The sequence below is a fragment of the Trachurus japonicus genome, chromosome 9, assembly GCF_045865225.1.
Source record: "Trachurus japonicus isolate A0001 chromosome 9, Traja_1.0".
Taxonomy (NCBI): domain Eukaryota; kingdom Metazoa; phylum Chordata; class Actinopteri; order Carangiformes; family Carangidae; genus Trachurus; species Trachurus japonicus.
The window spans coordinates 1,015,025-1,035,676 of record NC_140915.1 but is presented as its reverse complement, the minus strand read 5'-3'; the positions used below and the strand labels follow the sequence as shown (position 1 = coordinate 1,035,676).

Sequence of the window (20,652 nt, the reverse complement as noted above, 5' to 3'; positions counted from 1 at the left end):
GATTTGTCTAAACGGTGATAGGGCGTGAAAAATATGATATATAGCTAAACTCTGGTTCGTTACTATTGATCTCATTCACATTACAGCTGGTTTTCTACCCGGAAGTAGAATGTAAACAACAAGGAGATTCGGTCTATCACTGGACACTATGCTAACAACATGCTAACAACACGCTAACAACAACATGGATGTGGGTTTTTCCAGATGAGGAAGAATCGTCATGTTTTTGCTGTGACACAGTTCAAGTCCTCACAACACGAGGAAAACACACACACACACACACACACACACACACACACACACACACACACACACACACACACACACACACACACACACACACACACACACACACACACTCTGTCCCATATGTAAATCTATATGTTTATTTATAGTGACAGGAGAGAGAGCACTCTCTCTCTCTCGCCCCGGGGGTCCACACGGTTGCCGTGGTGACGAGAAGCTGCCTGGTAACCATGTGACCCTCACAATACTCTGACTCCATCTATCTCCATTTACACACACACACACACACACACACACACACACACACACACACACACCGAGACCTGACACTCGATCGCCCGAGACAGAGAGAGAGAGAGAGAGAGGAGCGGTAACATCTCAGAAGAAGAAGAAGAAGTCCTCAGACCTGAACCAGACCAGGACCTGAGGGGAACCAGTCTGAACCAGTCTGAACCAGTCTGAACCAGAACCAGACCTGAACCCGGTCCTGGTTCCGGTCCAGGATGTTCTGGAGGAACGTGGTCTGGTCTTGGGGTGATGAAGGTGATGATGATGACGGTGGTTCTCTACTTGCAGCTGAACTCAGGAGGACTCCAGACTCTGGTCCAGACCTGGACCTGGACCTGGACCTGGACCGGACCCCCCCCACTACAGTGGCCACCAGGACCACCATGCCCCCCAGGACCAGGACCAACGGGACCTCCGGGACCAGCAGGACCAGGACCAGCAGGACCACTAGGACCACATCCGGACTCAGAGACCAGACCCTCCACAGCCTCGGTCCGACCGGGACCTCGGTCCCAGACCGGTTCTCCAGCTGGACCCAGACCACGGTGAGTCCACATTCTAGATTCTAGATTCTTTATTTGTCACATCCATAGTTAAAGTGTTTAAACACTTACAACAAATGAAATCCTGACTGGGCCGTCCCTCACATAAAAACTTCGTCTTAAGAAATGAAGTCAATATAAGTCCACATGGCACACAGGGACAGGCTGGACCAGGACCAGGACCTGGTTCTGGACCTGGTCCAGGTTCAAGATTTACCTGTCACTTCTATTGTTATTGTACTTTTTTTTCTTTAAAAAAAAACCCTTTTTACTGTTAGTGTATCTGTCTTGTTTTTATGTGTAACATCAACCTGCCAATGGGACTGGGGAGGGAAATTATATCAGCCACTTGGCTTCAATCCACAGATTTACATGTCAATGTCCATCAATATGTAGCTATTGTTCCCATTTTAAATAAATAAAATAAATCTAAAGATTTGGTCCAGGTCCTGGTCCCACATGGACTCTCAGGAGTCTTAGAGCAGCTGAGCTGAACTTTGGCACAGATGTGTGTGTGTACGTGTGTGTGTGTGTGTGTGTGTGTGTTTCATCAAAGATTCACATGTGATGAATTATAGAGTGAAGATGAAGATGAAGATGCTTCACACACACACACGCGTGTTTGTGTAGCTGTGTTTGTGAGGACACTGGTCTTCATCTGTAAATCTTCATCACTAACAGAACGTAGTAACACAACGTAGTAACACAACGTAGTAACACAACGTAGTAACACAACGTAGTAACACAACGTAGCGTTTCCTCAGGTTGAACATGTTTAATATGTTATGATACTACTCAAAACCATGAGTAACTTTAATCCTGTACTTCTCTATCAAAGTAACAGTGTAGTAGCGTAGAGTGGGGTAACACTCTGGGTTAGAAGTCTTATTACCCCCCCCCGACCACTATATGGCCACAATCTTTCTCTCTTCTCTTTCCTTGGATCGTAGCGGCCTTGATAATATTTATTTAGCATTGACATCATTTTTACTATTTGGCGGGAAACCAGAGAACAGATTTTGTGGTAAAGTGATGTAATATTTTGACGCTACAAAATAAGCCTCTGTGTTGTTTTAGAAGGATATATACACAAACTGCTTTTTAAATGTTAACATGAGGAGGTTGATCTGTTAGTTTGAACAAAAAATACCTAATACTTTTTTTTGCAATACGTGAAAGTGTAAAAGTGTAAAAGTCTGACCATGACGTTATATTTCTGATAGAAAATCTACACCATCATCTAATATAATTAATCTATTAGCTAATAGTAAAAATGTTTAAAAAGCTTCTTAGCTGACGTTGTGTCACGCTAATAGCATTAAGCTAGCTGGATGCTTCACTAACTGTAGCTGTGGACTGTAGGCTACACGTGTGTGTGTGTGTCTGTAGACGCCCGGGGGGCATCTTACCCCAGTAGGGGGGCGTCTTCCCCCTTTTCTAGATTTTACATTTAGTTTTATAATAACAGAGTTGTAGTCTGGTGTGATGTGATTATCCTCTAAATGTGTTACCTGACATAGTTCTTGTGTTCATATTATGTTCACATTCAAATTATTGTTATTTTCAGAGAAAATGGACATTGTTCTAAAGGGGGGCAACTTCCCCCGTTGTACCCTAAAGTTTCCTCAGGTTCAACATGTTCAACACGTTTATATTCAAACGAGGGGGTCCCAAGTAAAAATAAGAAAAAAGGATAAGGAAAAAAGAATAGAAACACATAACAAATACAACATACATACAACATTCACACACAGACACTGGAAAGAATAATCCAGACATTACAAACATTACAGCCTAAGCATACAAGAAATAGTGAGCTATTACAAGCAGTTAACTTGAATGCATCATATTATGGGGTATAGTAGCTGTACAGCATCAAGGACTCAGGAATGGGCAGTAGGTGGGTCCATCTCATGGGGAGATGGTGAAATAAAATGGGGCCTATGTTTGGGGTTTATGTTTGTTAACATGTTTACATGTCTGTTTAACATGTTTAACACATTTGTTATCATGTTCAACATCTTTGTTTAACATGTTTAATATGTTTGATATGTTTGTTATCATGTTAAACAGACATGTTAAATGTGTTGTTAGTTGTTGGTGGTTTATAAAGCAGAAACTCTGAGTGACGATGGTCTCGGTCTCGGTCTCAGTCGGGAGTCGAACCGGCGATCAGCGCTTCAGGCCGTTCAGCTGTTTGTAGCGAGGTGGAGAAAAGGTCCGTTCTGATTGGTCCAGTCACGCCGGGTCGTTACCGTGGCGGTGTGTGTGTGTGTGTGTGTGTGTGTGTGTGTGTGTGTGTGTGTTCAGGAAGTGTGTGTCTTATCACAGGGAAACATCTCGTGTTTTTGTGAGTGTGTGTGTGTTTCCTGCTATTCTTCTGTCTGCTGGTTCCCACACACACACACACACACACACACACACACACACACACACACACACACACACACACACACACACACACACACACACACACTCACTCTGCTCTGAGCACCAGACCCGTGGACAGTCTCACAGTTTCACCTGGTCCTGGTCCTGGTCCTGGTCCCGGATCAGATGGACCAACGGGTCCAGAGGATTTAAACCAACATGCACACGATCCACCGGCTGTGTCGAGTCTGCATCGGACAGAACCTTCCTCAGGTGTGTGTCTGTGTGTGTGTCTGTGTGTGTGTGTGTGTGTGTGTGTGTGTGTGTGTGTGTGTGTTCTATTTGGTACCACTTTACTGTAATAGGTATTGATCAGATTGACATAACAGCTGTCATAAACATCAATAAATACTTCTGACAGCTGTGGTTAAGTGTCATTCGGTAAGTTATGTCACTTTTGATGCAAAGTTGACATTGTTTGAGATGTTTTTGTTCTGACAACTTGACATAAAGACAATTTAAACTGTCATAGCAGACCTAATGGACAAACTTTAAAAAATTATGTCAAGGTCTCATAACAAAAACATCTCAAACAATGTCAACTTTGTATCAAAAGTGACGTACACGGCAAAAACTCAAAATCTTTCCAAGAATATTTGTCTTGTTTCTTGTCAAAATGTCTCATTTCTAGTCAAAACTAATCTCTTTCCACTTAAAATAAGACTCATCACCTAAAAATGAACTTGTTTTTAGATCATTTTCACTTGTTTCAAACTAATTTTCACTTGAAATAAGTAGAAAAATCTGATAGTGGAGCAAGTTTTTTGTGTTTGTAATAAGAAAGAAAAACTTGCTCCACTATCAGATTTTTCTACTTATTTCAAGTGAAAATCTGCTTGAAAGAAGTAAAAAGTGTCTAAAAACAAGCTGCTTTTTCTTATTTTTTAAGTAGAATGAGATTTGTTTTGACTAGAAATGACATTTTGACTAGAAATAAGACAAATATTCTTGGTGAGATGTTGAATTTGTGCAGTGTGACAACTTGACATAAAGACAAAACTGTCATAGCAGACCTAATGGCCAAACTTTAAATAGCCTAAATGATGTCAAGTTGTCAGAACAAAAACATCTCAAACAATGTCAACTTTGCATCCAAAGTGACATAACTTACCGAATGACACTTAACCACAGCTGTCAGAAGTATTCATTGATGGTTATGACAGTGTTATGGCAAAACAATTGACCGAATCTCCTTGTTGTTTACATTCTACTTCCTGGTAGAAAACCAGCTGTAATGTGAATGAGATCAATAGTAACGAACCAGAGTTTAGCTATATATCATATTTTTCACGCCCTATCACCGTTTAGACAAATCTGAAATGATTGAAGAAACATTACTATTTCTGTGTGTGTGTTTTGTGTTGCTATGTGTTGTATTTATTCAGTTTGGGGGAATCACAGTGTCTAGAAAGCATCAGTGGCTCAGCTGACAGGGACAGCTAACGGTAGCTAAGCTAACGGCGGTAGCTAAGCTAACAGCGGTAGCTAAGCTAACAGCAGGACGTCAGCTGTTAAAACCCTCCCGTTGTGGGACACCACATGAAACTACTCCAGTTAGCTCAGTCATGTTGGAACTCAGATATCCGCTGGAGAAAATATTTTTTCATGGAGCGTTTATTGAGTCACTGAGTTATTAAAGTTAAACAGGTAGCTAACCGTTAGCCCGGCTAATCTATGATAACCATGACTAATTACAAAAATGTGCACACATAAATAGTAATGTTTGTCCAATCATTGGTTTTATAAACTTTACAAACATCAGATTAGTCTAAACGGTGATATAGTGACGTGAAAAAGTAGATAAATATAGTGAAACTCTCGTCCGTCACTATTGTTCTCATGCTGGTTTTCTACCAGGAAGTAGTTGGAAACAACAAGGAGATTCGTCCTATACTTATTTTATTTTATTTATTTATTTAAAGGTGTACAGAAATGGCCGTTTGTCCTGTTTGTCGCGCCGAGTTGTCACGAGCTGCAACACGAGTTTACCCGAGTAAGGAAAACGAATTTGATTGGTCGTTATCGAGCGGGCGGGATATTCAAAGCTTGGGGCGAGACCGAGCTCCGTGTGTGTGTGTGTGTGTGTCTCAGACGTTTGATTGACGGATGACGGATCCAATATCAGTGGCTGATGAATCGTGTACAGGCTGACGTATAATCCGTGCGCCTGCATTATCCAATGAGGAAAAAAAAAATACACACTTTCAGCCCGGATTTACTCAAAAATAGAATTTTGCACAAAGTTTGGCCTCCATCGTCTGAAAGATGAGTTATCACATTAATTTTATGATCCAGAGTGGGCTCAAATTCAATTTTCTTTTCTGTACACCTTTAAAAAGGACAGTGTGCAGTGACATTAATTATTGAAACAATAAAAAGATGGCTGCACCAGATTTAGCGGAGCCGCTAATTTAATACACCTTTCTCCGAACGTCAAAAACGTAGCCTGTTTTGCCGGTTTTGCTCTTCCGGTGGAATTTTATGTTTACGTTTCCGTGGTTACCTACGGTCACGATGCAACATGGCCGCCTCGGTTCGGTGCGTCGCCCACTTCTGTATTTGTAACGACTTGTAACAACTCATTCTAAGGAACCAGAAAGCTTTACTTTGGATGCAGCTGTGATTCACCTTCAGTCAAATACAGATTTATGAAAGACAGGTTTGAGTTTTGATCATAAAAAGACAAATAAGTTACACACTGGAGCTTTAAAGGACGGTAGCACATCTGAAATCTAGAGGTGTGACGATACACTCAGCTCAGCTCACGAGAACGAGACGAGATTTTAATAAAACTACAATGACAAAAAATGACTGGACCAACAGACTTTTATTTAACCGAGTTGCACTTGCATTTTGAAATGTTTTATTATAACTCTTCACATGCATGATGTAAGCATGAGCTTCTAATAAACTTCTTCTTTCACAAATTGAAACTAAAACTAAAATTTATAAAAGTTAAAATAAAATAAATAAAATAAAATATTCCTTTCTTTTTTTCAAGTGCAAACAACATTATGTGCAGTGTTTCCTCTAGGATTTTTTAAAGTAGTGGCAGCGACCCCTGGAAAGCACCTAAACCGAGTAGAGTAGAGTTATAACTGTGTAGTGGAAAGGGGGCAAAGTAATGGTAACTGGTACTGGAAACCCTGTTTGACATTGTTTTAACATAAAAAATAAAAATAAATCTCGCGAGACAGATTTTTAACGCGACGAGAAATATCATCGAGTTTAATGAGATCTCGTCACACGCCTACTGAAATCTGTCAAAAATGTTGAACTATCCCTTTAAAGTAAGTTTGATTTAATCTGTAGAAACTAACACACACACACAGACACACACACACACACACACACACACACACACACACACACACACACAGTGTATGTGGGAACAAAGCAGCAGGAAACAAAGGGCTCGTCTGATTGGCTGAACGGTGTGATGATGTCACTTTTGGCTGGTTGTCATTTCCAGGCAAAACATCCAGAGCTTCCTGTGTGTGTGTGTGTGTGTGTGTGTGTGTGTGTGTGTGTGTGTGTGTGTCTGTGTGTGTGTGTGTGTGTGTGTGAGTGTGATCCAGGACAGTGAAGTGGTCTGAGTGTGAGAGTGTGAAGATCCAGCTGAGAAACAAACACAGACTGTTTAAACAACTCCTCACACACACACACACACACACACACACACACACACACACACACACACACACACACACACAGACACACACACACACACACACACACACACACAGACACACACACACACACACACACACACACACACACACACACACACACACACACACACCAATAGGGGTAAGAGGGGACCTGTCGGGCCAAGCTGCCAAGAGGGGTCTTATGTTTCTGCTTATTTCGAAAAACCAAAAATGGAATATAAAATTGACTTTTAAGGTGTTTTACCATAATATTACTGAAAATGTGACTTTTAATTATTTTTAAAGAAATTGCCAAGAGGGGACTTGGATCTCTGAGCGACATTTACCTATCAAAGAGTGGACCTCCACATACTGCAGTGGAGCTGTCTGCACCCATTCATTCACCTAACGACCCATTCACCTAATGAGTCTTTGTTTACAACAATGACTTTCTCAGTTTCTTTCAAAAATGGATAATATAACTTTAGAGTTATCATTACTTATTTTAAAGTCTCTGTAGTACAAATTGTATATAAATATATAATCATGGCCACATTTGAGAGTGAATATTTTTTATTGAATTGCATGCAGTTCAGAAGTAACATGACTGCATGCACTAATATCAAGTTCTGCAGTATAAGCAACAACATTTACTTTAAACCGGCTTTAATATAGATTAATTCTTTTTTCTTAACAAAGATAATTTGCTCGTCCGTCTTTACTCATCCATAAATGCGTTGCCTCTGTCATTCTTAGCAGTCCAAGAGGGGATCTACTATCATCTCAATTTTAAATAGTCAAAATGCTCTAGACATTTGGTTTCAACCAATTAATAGGAAATAGGAATGCATTTTATTTATTGTTTTGCATTGCAGAAAAAAGGTCCACACTTGGTTTATATGGAATGACAGGGGTCCACTGTTGGCTGGTGCATAATGACACAGGTTCCCACTTAGTTAGCATGGAGTGAAATACACACTCCATCATGTATGAATAAGAAAGAAATAAGCAAAAGTGATCATTCTTAAGATAATGTTTTTCATCAAAACTTAACACAAACATTTCTAATAAAGTAGCACCAATAATGTTGTCATTATTTTTAAATGTAGGGTTTACTACTGCAACACACATTTCTACAGTCTATTAATTTTTCCCCTACAAGAGTTTTATACTCCTTGACTGCATTGTTGTTATAGGAAAAATATTTGAATTAAACCAAGGGTTTTAGGTCACATTTAATGTACTTGCATCATGAATCTGTATTTATGAGGATGTATTTTATTTACTGTTTTACATTACAGAAAAAGGTCCACACTTGGTTTATATGGAATGACAGGGGTCCACTGTTGGTTGGTGCATAATGATACAAGTGCCCACTTAGTTAGCATGGAGTGAAATACACACTCCATCATGTATGAATAAGAACGAAATAAGCAAAAGTGATCATCCGTAAGAGAAATTTTTCATCAAAACTGAACACAAACATTTCTAATAAAGTAGCACCAATAATGTTGTAATTATTTTTAAATGTAGGGTGTACTACTGCAACACACATTTCTACAGTCTATTAATTTTTCCCCTACAAGAGTTTTATACTCCTTGACTGCATTGTTGTTATAGGAAAAATATTTGAATTAAAACTCAGGGTTTTAGGTCACATTTAATGTACTTGCATCATGAATCTGTATTTATGAGGATGTATTTTATTTACTGTTTTACATTACAGAAAAAGGTCCACACTTGGTTTATATGGAATGACAGGGGTCCACTGTTGGTTGGGGCATAATGACACAAGCTCCCACTGAGATAGCACGGAGCGACATACACACTCCAGCATGGGTGGATAAGCAGAAATGAGAGAAATTGCTAAGTTTTAAGATACATTTTTAATCTAAATTTAATACAAACATTTGTAACTATTAATACACACAACACACACGCACAAACACATGCAAACACACATATTTAAACTAAAGTAGCACTGGTAAAGTTTTCATTGTAGTTTTTTTAAAACATGGGATGTACTGTGAAAATTCAATGGCAACCTATCAAGATACTTAAGTGAATATTTCAGTTATTGACATTTATGGCTCAACAATAAAACATGTATGGGAAAATAAAGGAGGCGCTGGGGGGTCATCAGTTTGTCTGAGATACAAGGGATAATTCTTCTAGAGGATGGATTAACCTCACTAAGTAATATGATATACCACTGCAACACACCTTTCTACAGTCTGTCAAGTTTTTGACTTACTGAAGTTTCATACTCCTTGACTGCATTGCTGTCATGGGAAAACTACTTTAAATAACTAAACTCAGGATTCAACATGGTCTGATGGCCCAGAGCCACAAAGTGTTATTCTGTAGTCACCTAATGTCCCATATAGATGAAGCTCTGTGGTGGCCACCTATTGTCACTCTTCTACTTTTTAACAGCACATGGTTTCAATCAATTTTAATGTACTTGCATTCTATATCTATATTAATAGGGATGCATTTTACTTATTGTTTTGCATTGCAGAAAAAAAAGGTCCACACTTGGTTTATATGGAATGACAGGGGTCCACTGTTGGTTGGTGCATAATGATACAAGTGCCCACTTAGTTAGCATGAAGTGAAATACACACTCCATCATGTATGAATAAGAAAGAAATAAGCAAAAGTGATCATCCGTAAGAGAAATTTTTTATCACAGCTCCACGTTACACTTGTTCCAGGCTCTGCCCGTCGTTTTTCTCTAGAAATAGAAACTTTTCCAACTTTTTTTTATCTCCGTAGCGATCGCACTCGTCTTCTCCTTCTTCTTCACTTCTTGCTCTGATCTACAGTCTCATTCGTTCTACACATCCCAGAATCCCCAAAATTACTCACAGTGTGGGCGACAGCGTCCCCATTTACCAGCCGCAGAAAACTGCGTTTGACGTATACGTACGTCAATGGCACTCAATGAGTTAAGTGGGAGGTACACAATAAATCTAATTCTAATCAAATTTATTTTGAAAACAAATAGTAGAATGGCAATCTGATTCAGTGATTAATTTGTTACACATTTGGGTTGCTTCCTAATGATTTTTTGATGTTTTAGTACCCAGCTAAACACAAGTGTGTATTCCTTAATATCTGCAGTATGTATGTACCTTGTAGGCACTTTACTTGCAAGTGTGTGTATGCAGTGTTTTATAAATCTGAATATTTTTTGTCACATCACATCTACCCCAACACTTTAGAGCGCTTCTGTCTCGACGCCGTGTTTGCCTTCGTTCTGACCTGAATACAGCATGTGTTGTTTGGGTTAGAAACATGCACATTTGCAAAGGAAAAAGCAAAATTGATTAGCGGAATCATTAAGCATGCACGCACACAATCCCAAGGAAATGATCACGTGGGAACCAGTTCTGAAGAGGAACCGGTTCTCAATTCCCACCCATAGACTTCAGTCTATGATGTGGACACAAAAGCATTCCTCTACATTGAAGTAGTGAAGTCATCAACACTCATGTATTTCACAGATCCTAAAACCTGGTACACACATAAAGATTCTCTAAATTTCAACCAATTTTTTTATCTGTGAAAGACCCCACACATGAAGATAAAAAATCTGTGATTGAACAGTTTTGATCGTATTGTGTGTGGTGTGCTGTGATATTCCAAACACAGCGCACCACACACATTAAGATTTTTCAGAATCTTGACCCTCCGGTCAGAAAACTCAGAAAGAGATCAGTATTGATAGATATCACGTGACGTCACACAGCGTTCGCAGCCGGTCACAGCGCCATCTTGGGTACCGACTTCCAAAGGCAGTCTATGGGCTGTGACATCAAATCTCACAAAAATAGTGGATAAACCTTTTTTTATTACATGGCACTATTGAATGTCGTATTCCGATAATTTATTGATATTTCTGATATTTATTTACATCTTGATTTTGCATTTAACAGTCTGTTATTCCTGTTTAACAGATCATTGCTAAGTAAAATACACTAGGTAGGGACGCCGCTCTGATCAGCGCAGCACAGAAAAGAGAAACGATGCAGGATATTTACTTTGTTTCATTTTTACCGTCATTAAACAGCTTGGGAGACATGTAGCCTACGCCAAGGGAGGCTGCCTCACTCTACATAGTCTGAGCAGCACGTACGTTCACGTTGCTTTCGTGAATTGTAAACACACAGTCGCCCCCTCGGTTTTAGCGTCCAGCAGTTTAGCGGCTAATTCAACAGCAGTGATGGATAACTGTACCGGAGAGGCTCAACAACTTCATGAGCTTCATTTGAGGAATAAACAGCAGCTTTTACCTGACGGGAGACCGACGCCTGAGCTACGGTAGCTAACAGCTAGCAGCTTTTACCTACTTTCTCTCTCTCCCTCCCTCCCTCCCTCCCTCCCTTTCTTATACACGCACACGCGCGCACACACACACACACACACGGCCCAGGTTATCTGTCATATCTGTTGTAAACCTTGTAATAACAGCTTGTTGAGTACAGTTAACACTATTGTTGCCTCAGTTTGAGTGTGGATTAATAGTTAACGGTTTGTTTAATGTGAGTGGTGGTCATCGCGTCCTGATGAGTTGGGTTTTAATAACAGCTGATAACGTAGTGTAGATGGTGTGGATTGTGATGAGAAGGTGTTGCGCATATTAAGACTTATTTGTGCAAACCATTGTGCAAAACCTGTTTGTTGTGCCTTTTTGCGTGATAAGATGATTTGCCGAATTCTTCTTCCATTCCTGCAGCCTTTTGTCTCAATGTTAACGATGGCAAAATGTCGAGATATTTTATTACTTTATGAAAATGTCTGTGAGTTAAAAAAGAAAAAAGAAGTGGGCTACGCATTTTTGATTTGATTTGGCTTTTCGTGTATTTGGTTAAACACATATAAGTAACAGGAGAGAGACAGTGAGCGAGAGAGAGAGAGAGAGAGAGAGAGAGACGAGGAGAGAGAGAGAGAGGTCCGCTGGGTGAGCTAGATTAAGTTTTAACGGGAGAGAGAGCGGCGCACCGCGCTGTCAAAGATCGTCTCAGCAGAAAGGTGCTGGACGTGTGTGCTTTCAAGGCAAGGCCATCAAAATGAGAAATATCCATATCCAAACTACATCATGCAGCAGTCATTTCTAGTCAGAGAGGATGTGGCTGCACTGAGCTGAATAGAGGTTAACTCAGTGTTCGGTACCCAGCATGGCGGCGGCCAGGTGGAACGTACCGTGACGTCACCTACTGATAAGTATCAATTGTTGTAGCTACTCTTTCGGTCTATTTCCGGAATGGACAATGAGAGCGATGTCATTTTTTAAAAATGAAAGCGGGACACTTCAGCCTTTACAACGATACCATCTGTGTGTGTCTGTGTGTCTGTGGCTTCAGACGCCGAGCAATAAAGCGGCTGTGAGCGGCGGTCACATGATCGTTTAAACATGGTTGCTCTATTGCCGGCTGTTGCTGGCTATGAGCGCTACCGTCTTTGCTATCGGCCACCAGGAAATCTCCCGTGTATGCGTGAATGCGTGTGAACCTCATGTATTGCCAGGGCTGCACCGTGGCTCTCTGTGGGATTGCCGGTGTTGTGTCGAGAAGTGGCTTGCCGCGAGCAGCATGCAGAGCTTGGCAAGCAGGCACTTCTCAGCACAACACCGGCTTTCCACACGCAAGATGACTTTTGATTCGGAAATATTGAACATGTTTAATATTTACGATTATCGGCGCCGAACGTTTTCCGAGGCGATTGTTGTGAGAATTTTGACTCTTAACATACCACACACTACAAGAGAATCTCATAAAATAATCTTAAGACCTTAGGATAATCGGCTGATTTTTGTCTTTGGTCGGAAGGGGGAAAATCGGGGCAAAATCAGCCCGATTATCTTTATGTGTGTGGTAGGCTTAACTCTACCTCCACTCTCCACTCTAAATGTGGAACTGGCTTCTGAGAAGTGAGTGAGGGCTTTAAATCTGTGCCAGACGACTTGTGTCAGTCCTTGACTGTCAGCAGTGTGGGGGATGGTTTCTTGTAGCTGACGATGGTCATTAGCAACTCTGAAGGGCAACCTGGAAAAGACTAACATCCTTCAGCCAAGATCTTATATCCAAATCAGACTAACAGACAATGGAATTCCCCAGTCCTAGGTTGGCCATGTGCTACACACCTATGGACTTCTGTGGCAACTGTAAAGAGTGGTTGTCCCAGCAATAATCCACCCTGTCAAGTCTTTGATGAGTTTTGTAAAGGTGTGTGATGCCTTGTGATCAGTATAATATTTTGTCAGCCTTTATATGGTCTACCATTGTGTGCCAGTAGAAATGTTGTCTGAAATTAGGTATAATCAGATTTCCAGAGATACAGGGGATAAATCAGCTATAGTGGATGGAATAACTCCAAAATACCCACTGTTGAACTACTGCAACACACATTTTTACTTACCAAACTATTAGCTCTACTGGAGTTCACGTATACCTGTCTGAATATTTTTGGTCCACAACAAAAATGAAAACTAAAACTAAATTTGTGTTTTTTTTACACACTAGTATATTACACACTGTATCACATAGTCATACACATCTATAGATGAAATTGGTGTATAAATTGAAACCTAATTTAAAGTTGTCAAAAGGTACAGGATTGGCACAGGATCAGAGAGTTTACATTAAGTGGGAAGTACACAATAAAAGCTGTATTCAGTTCACACTGGTGCTCAGCAGAAATGGGTCTGGTTGCTTTCAGGATGTGTGGATTGTACATTCAACAATCCCATATTACCTTATTCATAGCATCTGAAGTGGATTATAAACAAATTCAATTAATTGTGTTCAGAAGATGGTAAAACGTTATCTAATTTATTTATATTTTTAAGTAATTAATTTGTTATCTATTTTGGTTGTTTCCTAATGATTTTCTTTCGTTTCAGTACCCAGCTAAACACAAGTGTGTATATTCCTTATTATCTAGGTATAACCTTGTGCATGTTGAAGTAAGCAATGCGACTTCATTACATTTACACACAGTTTTCTAAGTAGAGTTGAACATTTTTAATGGGGTTTCAGTCTATGTGGGCACAAAACATTCCTCTACATTGAAGTAGTTAAGTCAACAGCACTCATGTATTTCACAGATCCTAACTTTAAGGTAGAGCTGTTGAACTGGGATCTGAGAAGTGAGTGAATGGAGTGAGAGCGGAGTGAGTGCCAGATGACCTGTGTCAGTCCTTGAGTGTGGGCAGTGTGGGGGATGGTTTGTCGTAGCTGACGATGGTCGTTAGGTATTTTCAGGTTGGGCTTCAGAGTTTCTACCTTCTTTCAGCCAATATCTTATATCCAAATCAGACCGACTGAGACACAGGTATTCCCAGGTCTTAGGTTGGCCATGTGCTACCTACGCACCTATGGCCTTTGGTGACTCAACTTCTGTGGCAACTGTAAAGAGTGGGTGTACCAGCAATATTCCATTTTGTCTAAAGAATTGTCAGTTCTTTGATGAGTTTTGTGAAGGTGTGTAATTACCTGTTATAATATTCTGTGACAGGGCCTTTATATGAGCCACTGTTGTCTGCTAGTAGTAATGCTGTCTGAGAACAACAATTAACTTGGAATAAGAAATTAGGATTCATCAGATTGTCATGGATACAGGGAATATGTCAGTGTGTGGACGGAATAACCCCAAAAACCCCCCTGTTAAACTACTCATTAAAAGGTATTTAGAAAATCAAGGGAAACAAAGGAACGCATAAATATAAAAACACATGCAAAGCCTTACAAAGCCTTGTAAAGGACAATTAGGACACAGCAAGAACTATATTCCTCAGACACGGTCCACACCACTGTTAACTTTTTTTATTTGTGTTGCAGCAGTTCAACATTGAGCTATTTGGGGTTATTCCATCCACACAATGCCTTATCTCTTGTATCTCTGACAATATGATGAATCCTAATTTCTTGTGCCATGTTAAGTAAGATGTTGTTCCCAGACAACATTTCTGGCAGAGAATGGTAGCTCATAAAAATGCTCTGTGACTGTATATTGCATGTACCCATGTTTCAGTCAGTCTGTTTTGAATGTAAGTACGTGGAGTGAAATGCACACTCCATCATGTATGAATAAGAAAGAAATAAGCAAAAGTGATCATCCTTAAGAGAAATTTTTCATCAAAACTTAACACAAACATTTCTAATAAAGTAGCTCAGATAAATACAGTGGGGCCAGGCCGTTAAGTGCTTTAAAAACAAACATTAAAAGTTTAAAATCAATTCTGTAAGGGACAGAGAACCAGTGAAGGGAGTTAAGAACAGGAGTAATGTGCTCACGTCTATTAGTGTTAGTTAAAAGACGGGCAGCAGCGTTTTGGACAAGTTGGAGGCGACTGAGCAAAGACTGGGAGACGCCAACATAAAGTGCATTGCAATAGTCCAATCTAGAACTGATTACTGCAACACATGGATGGCTTTCTCGTGGTCGTGGCAGTTTAAAAACATTTTGACTGTGTGAATGTGTGTGGCAATAGTTTAACATAGGGATCCTCTCAATGAATTATCCCTTGTATCTCTGACAAACTGATGATCCCCCATTCCCTCTGTATTTTCCCATATCAAATTGTCGTATATCAGTACCTCTTTGATGGTTTACTTGTACATAATATATCATCGTAGGTTGCCATTGAGTTTTCACAGTACACCCTACATAAAAAAACACAACATTACCGTTGCTACTTCATTATAAATGTTTGTATTAAGTTTTAATGAAATTTTTGAGCTTTTGAGGTTAATCCATCCTCTAGAAGAATTATCCCTTGTATCTCAGACAAACTGATGACCCCCCAGCTCCTCTTTTATTTTCCCATACATGTTTTATTGTTGATCCATGAATGTCAATAACTGAAATATTCCCTTAAGTATCATGATAGGTTGCCATTGAGTTTTCACAGTAACTAACCCTAACCCCATGTTTAAAAACAAAACTACAATTACAACTTTACCAGTGCTACTTAAGTTGAAATATGTGTGTTTGCATGTGTTTGTGTGTCTGTGTGGAGTGTGTATTTCACTCCATGCTAACTAAGTGGGCACTTGTATCATTATGCACCAACCAACAGTGGACCCCTGTCATTCCATATAAACCAAGTGTGGACCTTTTTCTAAAACGTAAATCAACGAATAATTCCTATACAGATTTATGACGCAAATACATTAAAATTAATTGAAATCACATGTATTTAAAAAGTAAAAGTCTGACCATAGGTGGCCCCAACAGAGCTTCATCTATATGAGATGTACGTGGCCAAAAACTAACTTTTTGTGGCTCTGAGCCATCAGGCCATGTCAAACTGTGAGTAGTTTAAGTATTTTCCCATGACACCAATGCTGTTAAGTAGTATAAAACACCAGTACAGTGAAAAATTAATAGACTGTAGAAATGTGTCTGGCAATAGTTTAACATAGGGACTTTGTGAGATTAATCCTCTCAATGAATTATCCCTTCTATCTCTGACAAACTGATGATCTCCCAAACCCTCTGTATTTTCCCCAAAGATAACAAATTGCCGTGCCAATACTTGAATATCAGTTACTCTTTGATGGTTTATTTCTACATAATATATCATCATAGGTTGCCATTGAGTTTTCTGTAATATAAAACAGTAAATAAAATACATCCCTATGAATACAGATTTATGATGCAAGTACATTAAGATTATCCTAAATCCTAAAACCCTCTATTAAAAAATGAATAGACTGTAGAAATGTGTGTTGCAGTAGTACACCCTACATTTAAAAATAATTACAACATCATTGGTGCTACTTTATTAGAAATGTTTGTGTTCAGTTTTGATGAAAAAATTCTCTTACGGATGATCACTTTTGCTTATTTCTTTCTTATTCATACATGATGGAGTGTGTATTTCACTCCATGCTAACTAAGTGGGCACTTGTATCATTATGCACCAACCAACAGTGGACCCCTGTCATTCCATATAAACCAAGTGTGGACCTTTTTCTAAAACGTAAATCAACGAATAATTCCTATACAGATTTATGACGCAAATACATTAAAATTAATTGAAATCACATGCATTTAAAAAGTAAAAGTCTGACCATAGGTGGCCCCAACAGAGCTTCATCTATATGAGATGTACGTGGCCAAAAACTAACTTTTTGTGGCTCTGAGCCATCAGGCCATGTCAAACTGTGAGTAGTTTAAGTATTTTCCCATGACAACAATGCAGTTAAGTAGTATAAAACACCAGTACAGTGAAAAATTAATAGACCGTAGAAATGTGTCTGGCAATAGTTTAACATAGGGACTTTGTGAGATTAATCCTCTCAATGAATTATCCCTTGTATCTCTGACAAACTGATGATCTCCCAAACCCTCTGTATTTTCCCCAAAGATAACAAATTGCCGTGCCAATACTTTAATATCAGTTACTCTTTGATGGTTTACTTCTACATAATATATCATCATAGGTTGCCATTGAGTTTTCTGTAAATAAAATACATCCTTATGAATACAGATTTATGATGCAAGTACATTAAGATTACCCTAAATCCTAAAACCCTCTATTAAAAAATGAATAGACTGTAGAAATGTGTGTTGCAGTAGTACACCCTACAGTAAAAAAAATTATTACAACATTATTGGTGCTACTTTATTAGAAATGTTTGTTTTAAGTTTTGATGAAAGTTTTCTCTTAAAAACTATCACTTTTGCTTATTTCTTTCTTATTCATACATGATGGAGTGTGTATGTCACTCCATGCTAACTAAGTGGGATCGTGTGTCATTATGCATCAACCAACAGTGGACCCCTGTCATTCCATATAAACCAAGTGTGGACCTTTTTCTGCAATGTAAGTCAACTAATAATTCCTATACAGATTGAGAACACATGTATATTGTAAAATTGAAACCCTGTGCTTAAAAAAACTGGACAAGCAACAATAACAAGGTCAATTATTTTTAATGTTTAATCAGAATTCAACAGAAATGATCTAAATGACCATTTTATTTAAAATTTTGTTATGGGTGATCAATTTTTTCAATATTTTAAAATTTCTATTATACCTAATACAGTGTTGAGTTTAAACTTAAGACATCCATGAAAACGGAACCTTTATATTTTGTTACAAAGAATAACAAATTATGTTTCAAGGTACTGGTTTGTTCACTAAGGAGCCTGTTTGATAGCCTCTCTACAGTCTGAAAGGCTGCCGGGGCTGCAAGTCGTTCACACTATGGAGGAGTGTAAGAAACGACGTGTGTGAATGAGTCGTTAAAACCCCTGCTCCAGCCTGCCGGGGCACTGCTGAATATGGTATTTTACACACACACACACTCAGGTCCCCTCTTGGCTAAAGTTAAAAAAATTAACCAGAAGGTTTTTCACATGATTTTAAGTTGATTTAAAGCATGTCCAACAGGGGACCTAAAAAAAGTCCCCTGTTGGCTGCTTGGTCCCCTGTTGGTGAATGTGTAACGACGCCGATGTCCCCTCTTAGATAGGAACAACAGTGCACACACACACACACACAGACACACACACACACACACACACACACACACACAGACACACACACACACACACACACACACACACACACACACACACAGACACACACACACACACACACACACACACACACACAGCAGGAGTTTTAATATCAGCCTGTCAGTCTGAACTCAGGGACATTTAACTTCCTTTGTGTAGAGAAACTGTGAGGACGCGTCGACCTTTGGTTGGTTGCTAAGAGACAGACACACACACACACACACACACACACACACACACACACATGGTTTGTATGTGAACCCTGAGCTTGGGTTGATGGAGGACAGGTGGTGTCGTTGTTACATTCACACGTTTTTATTCCCTTTAAGAATTTAAAAATTCCTTCTGAAATTCAGTTAAAGGGTAATTGCCTTTTTTTTTTTCTACAATCTGGACCTTTATTTCTATCATAAACTCCGATCATTTCCTCCCCCAGATAACTTTGGTTGTGATGAAATGAGCTCCAGCCGAGAGGCGCGTATATCCGTATAATGGAGTCTACAGGGTCTAAATAATAGACAGATAGATAGATAGATAGATAGATAGATAGATAGATAGATAGATAGATAGATAGATAGATAGATAGATAGATAGATAGATAGATAGATGAGTTTATTTGTTCTTTCCAAATAAAAATTGTTTTCACCATTTCGTACAGAGCGGCCTCGAGAAGTGCAACTTACATACATTAACATACATTCCCACATTTCATACACCTCAATTACATAGAGACATAAGAACATAAAAAACATGAGACATAAGACCCTGCACCCACATTTACATGTGCATTCCCCCTGGTTATGTTCTTTTCGTTGTCTTATTTAGTTCAGCTATGGCAGATGGGATGAAGCTTTTGTCAGTCACAACTGCACTGCAGGTATGGGACCAGAAATTGCATGTTTCCCAGGTCCTTTTGGGGAAAAGTGGGGCCATACTGTATGAATCCCATACAAAGTGGGGAAAGGGTCCCATGTTCCCCGCTTTCCCCCAAGGACCCTTTTGGGGGAAAGCGGGGAACATAGGACCCTTTTTTAGAAAAAACAAGGGTCCTGATGTTGCATTGTGAGTATGATGTTGTATTGTTATGTGTATGTGAGCACTTGGATAGATCCAAGAGATGTTTATGTGGCCAGTTGAGGGCTGGATTCTCCCTCTGGCAGTAGAAGTAGGAAGGTTTAACTCAGACTATCACATTATGTAATCTAAATGTAATTGAGGATGAACTGCATCTTGTGTTTCATTGTCCGTTATATGACGAAGCCAGAACAGGAAGTTTTTGTTTCAGAAAATGCAAAATGTGAAACCTGAGTTGTTTTGGGTCGATGATGATGATGATGATGATGAGGTAAAGTTGAAATGGTTCTTCAGAAAAGAAGTCTTTACTAGAGCTACTTTCATAAAAAGTGCCTGGTCAAAAAGAAAAAGTGAATTATTGATGTGAACTCCATGTGGTTTCTGTTTCTGTTTGGTTTTGTCTGAGCTCTGATGATTTAGTTTGGTGTCTAAATATGATGATAATGTGTCTTGTAACTAAGCCCTGATAGGCTGGTGCACGACACGTAAATAAATATAAATTCAATTCAATTCAATTCAATACACCTACATTTACAGTTACATTTATATGTAGGTACGCGTGCATATACAGTATGTATTTGTAATCCAACTTCTTGTGAGCCTGGGATAAGGTGGGTGGGGTTTGGGGGGGGGGCTGTTGAAGTGGGACAGCAGTGTGCTTTGTGTCTGTTGTGTATCTTTGTAGTAGTATGTCTTTGAAAACCCCCTTGAAAACGAGATGCTGCATCTCAAGGGGCGATCCTCAATAAATTGAAATTGAAATTGAAATGTTCTCTGCTTTCCCCCAAAAGGGTCCTACTGTATGTTCCCCGGGTCCTTTTGGGGAAAAGCGGGGACCCTTTTTTAGAAAAAATTAAAAGAAAAAAGTATTAAAAAGTATACATAGT

The 20,652-nt window shown here is 39.3% G+C and overlaps 1 protein-coding gene across 1 annotated transcript in view; it reads left to right on the top strand.

The window, feature by feature from the left end:
* Window positions 1-3,622: 3,622 nt before the first annotated feature.
* LOC146980451 (regulator of G protein signaling 3-like) overlaps window positions 3,623-20,652 on the top strand; it is a 38,567-nt gene continuing 21,537 nt past the window's right edge. Inside the window, exon 1 of the mRNA XM_085785669.1 lies at window positions 3,623-3,719. Within this exon, the coding sequence (XP_085641795.1) occupies window positions 3,666-3,719 (54 nt within the window). The 5' untranslated portion in view covers window positions 3,623-3,665. The remainder of the gene's footprint in view (window positions 3,720-20,652) is intronic.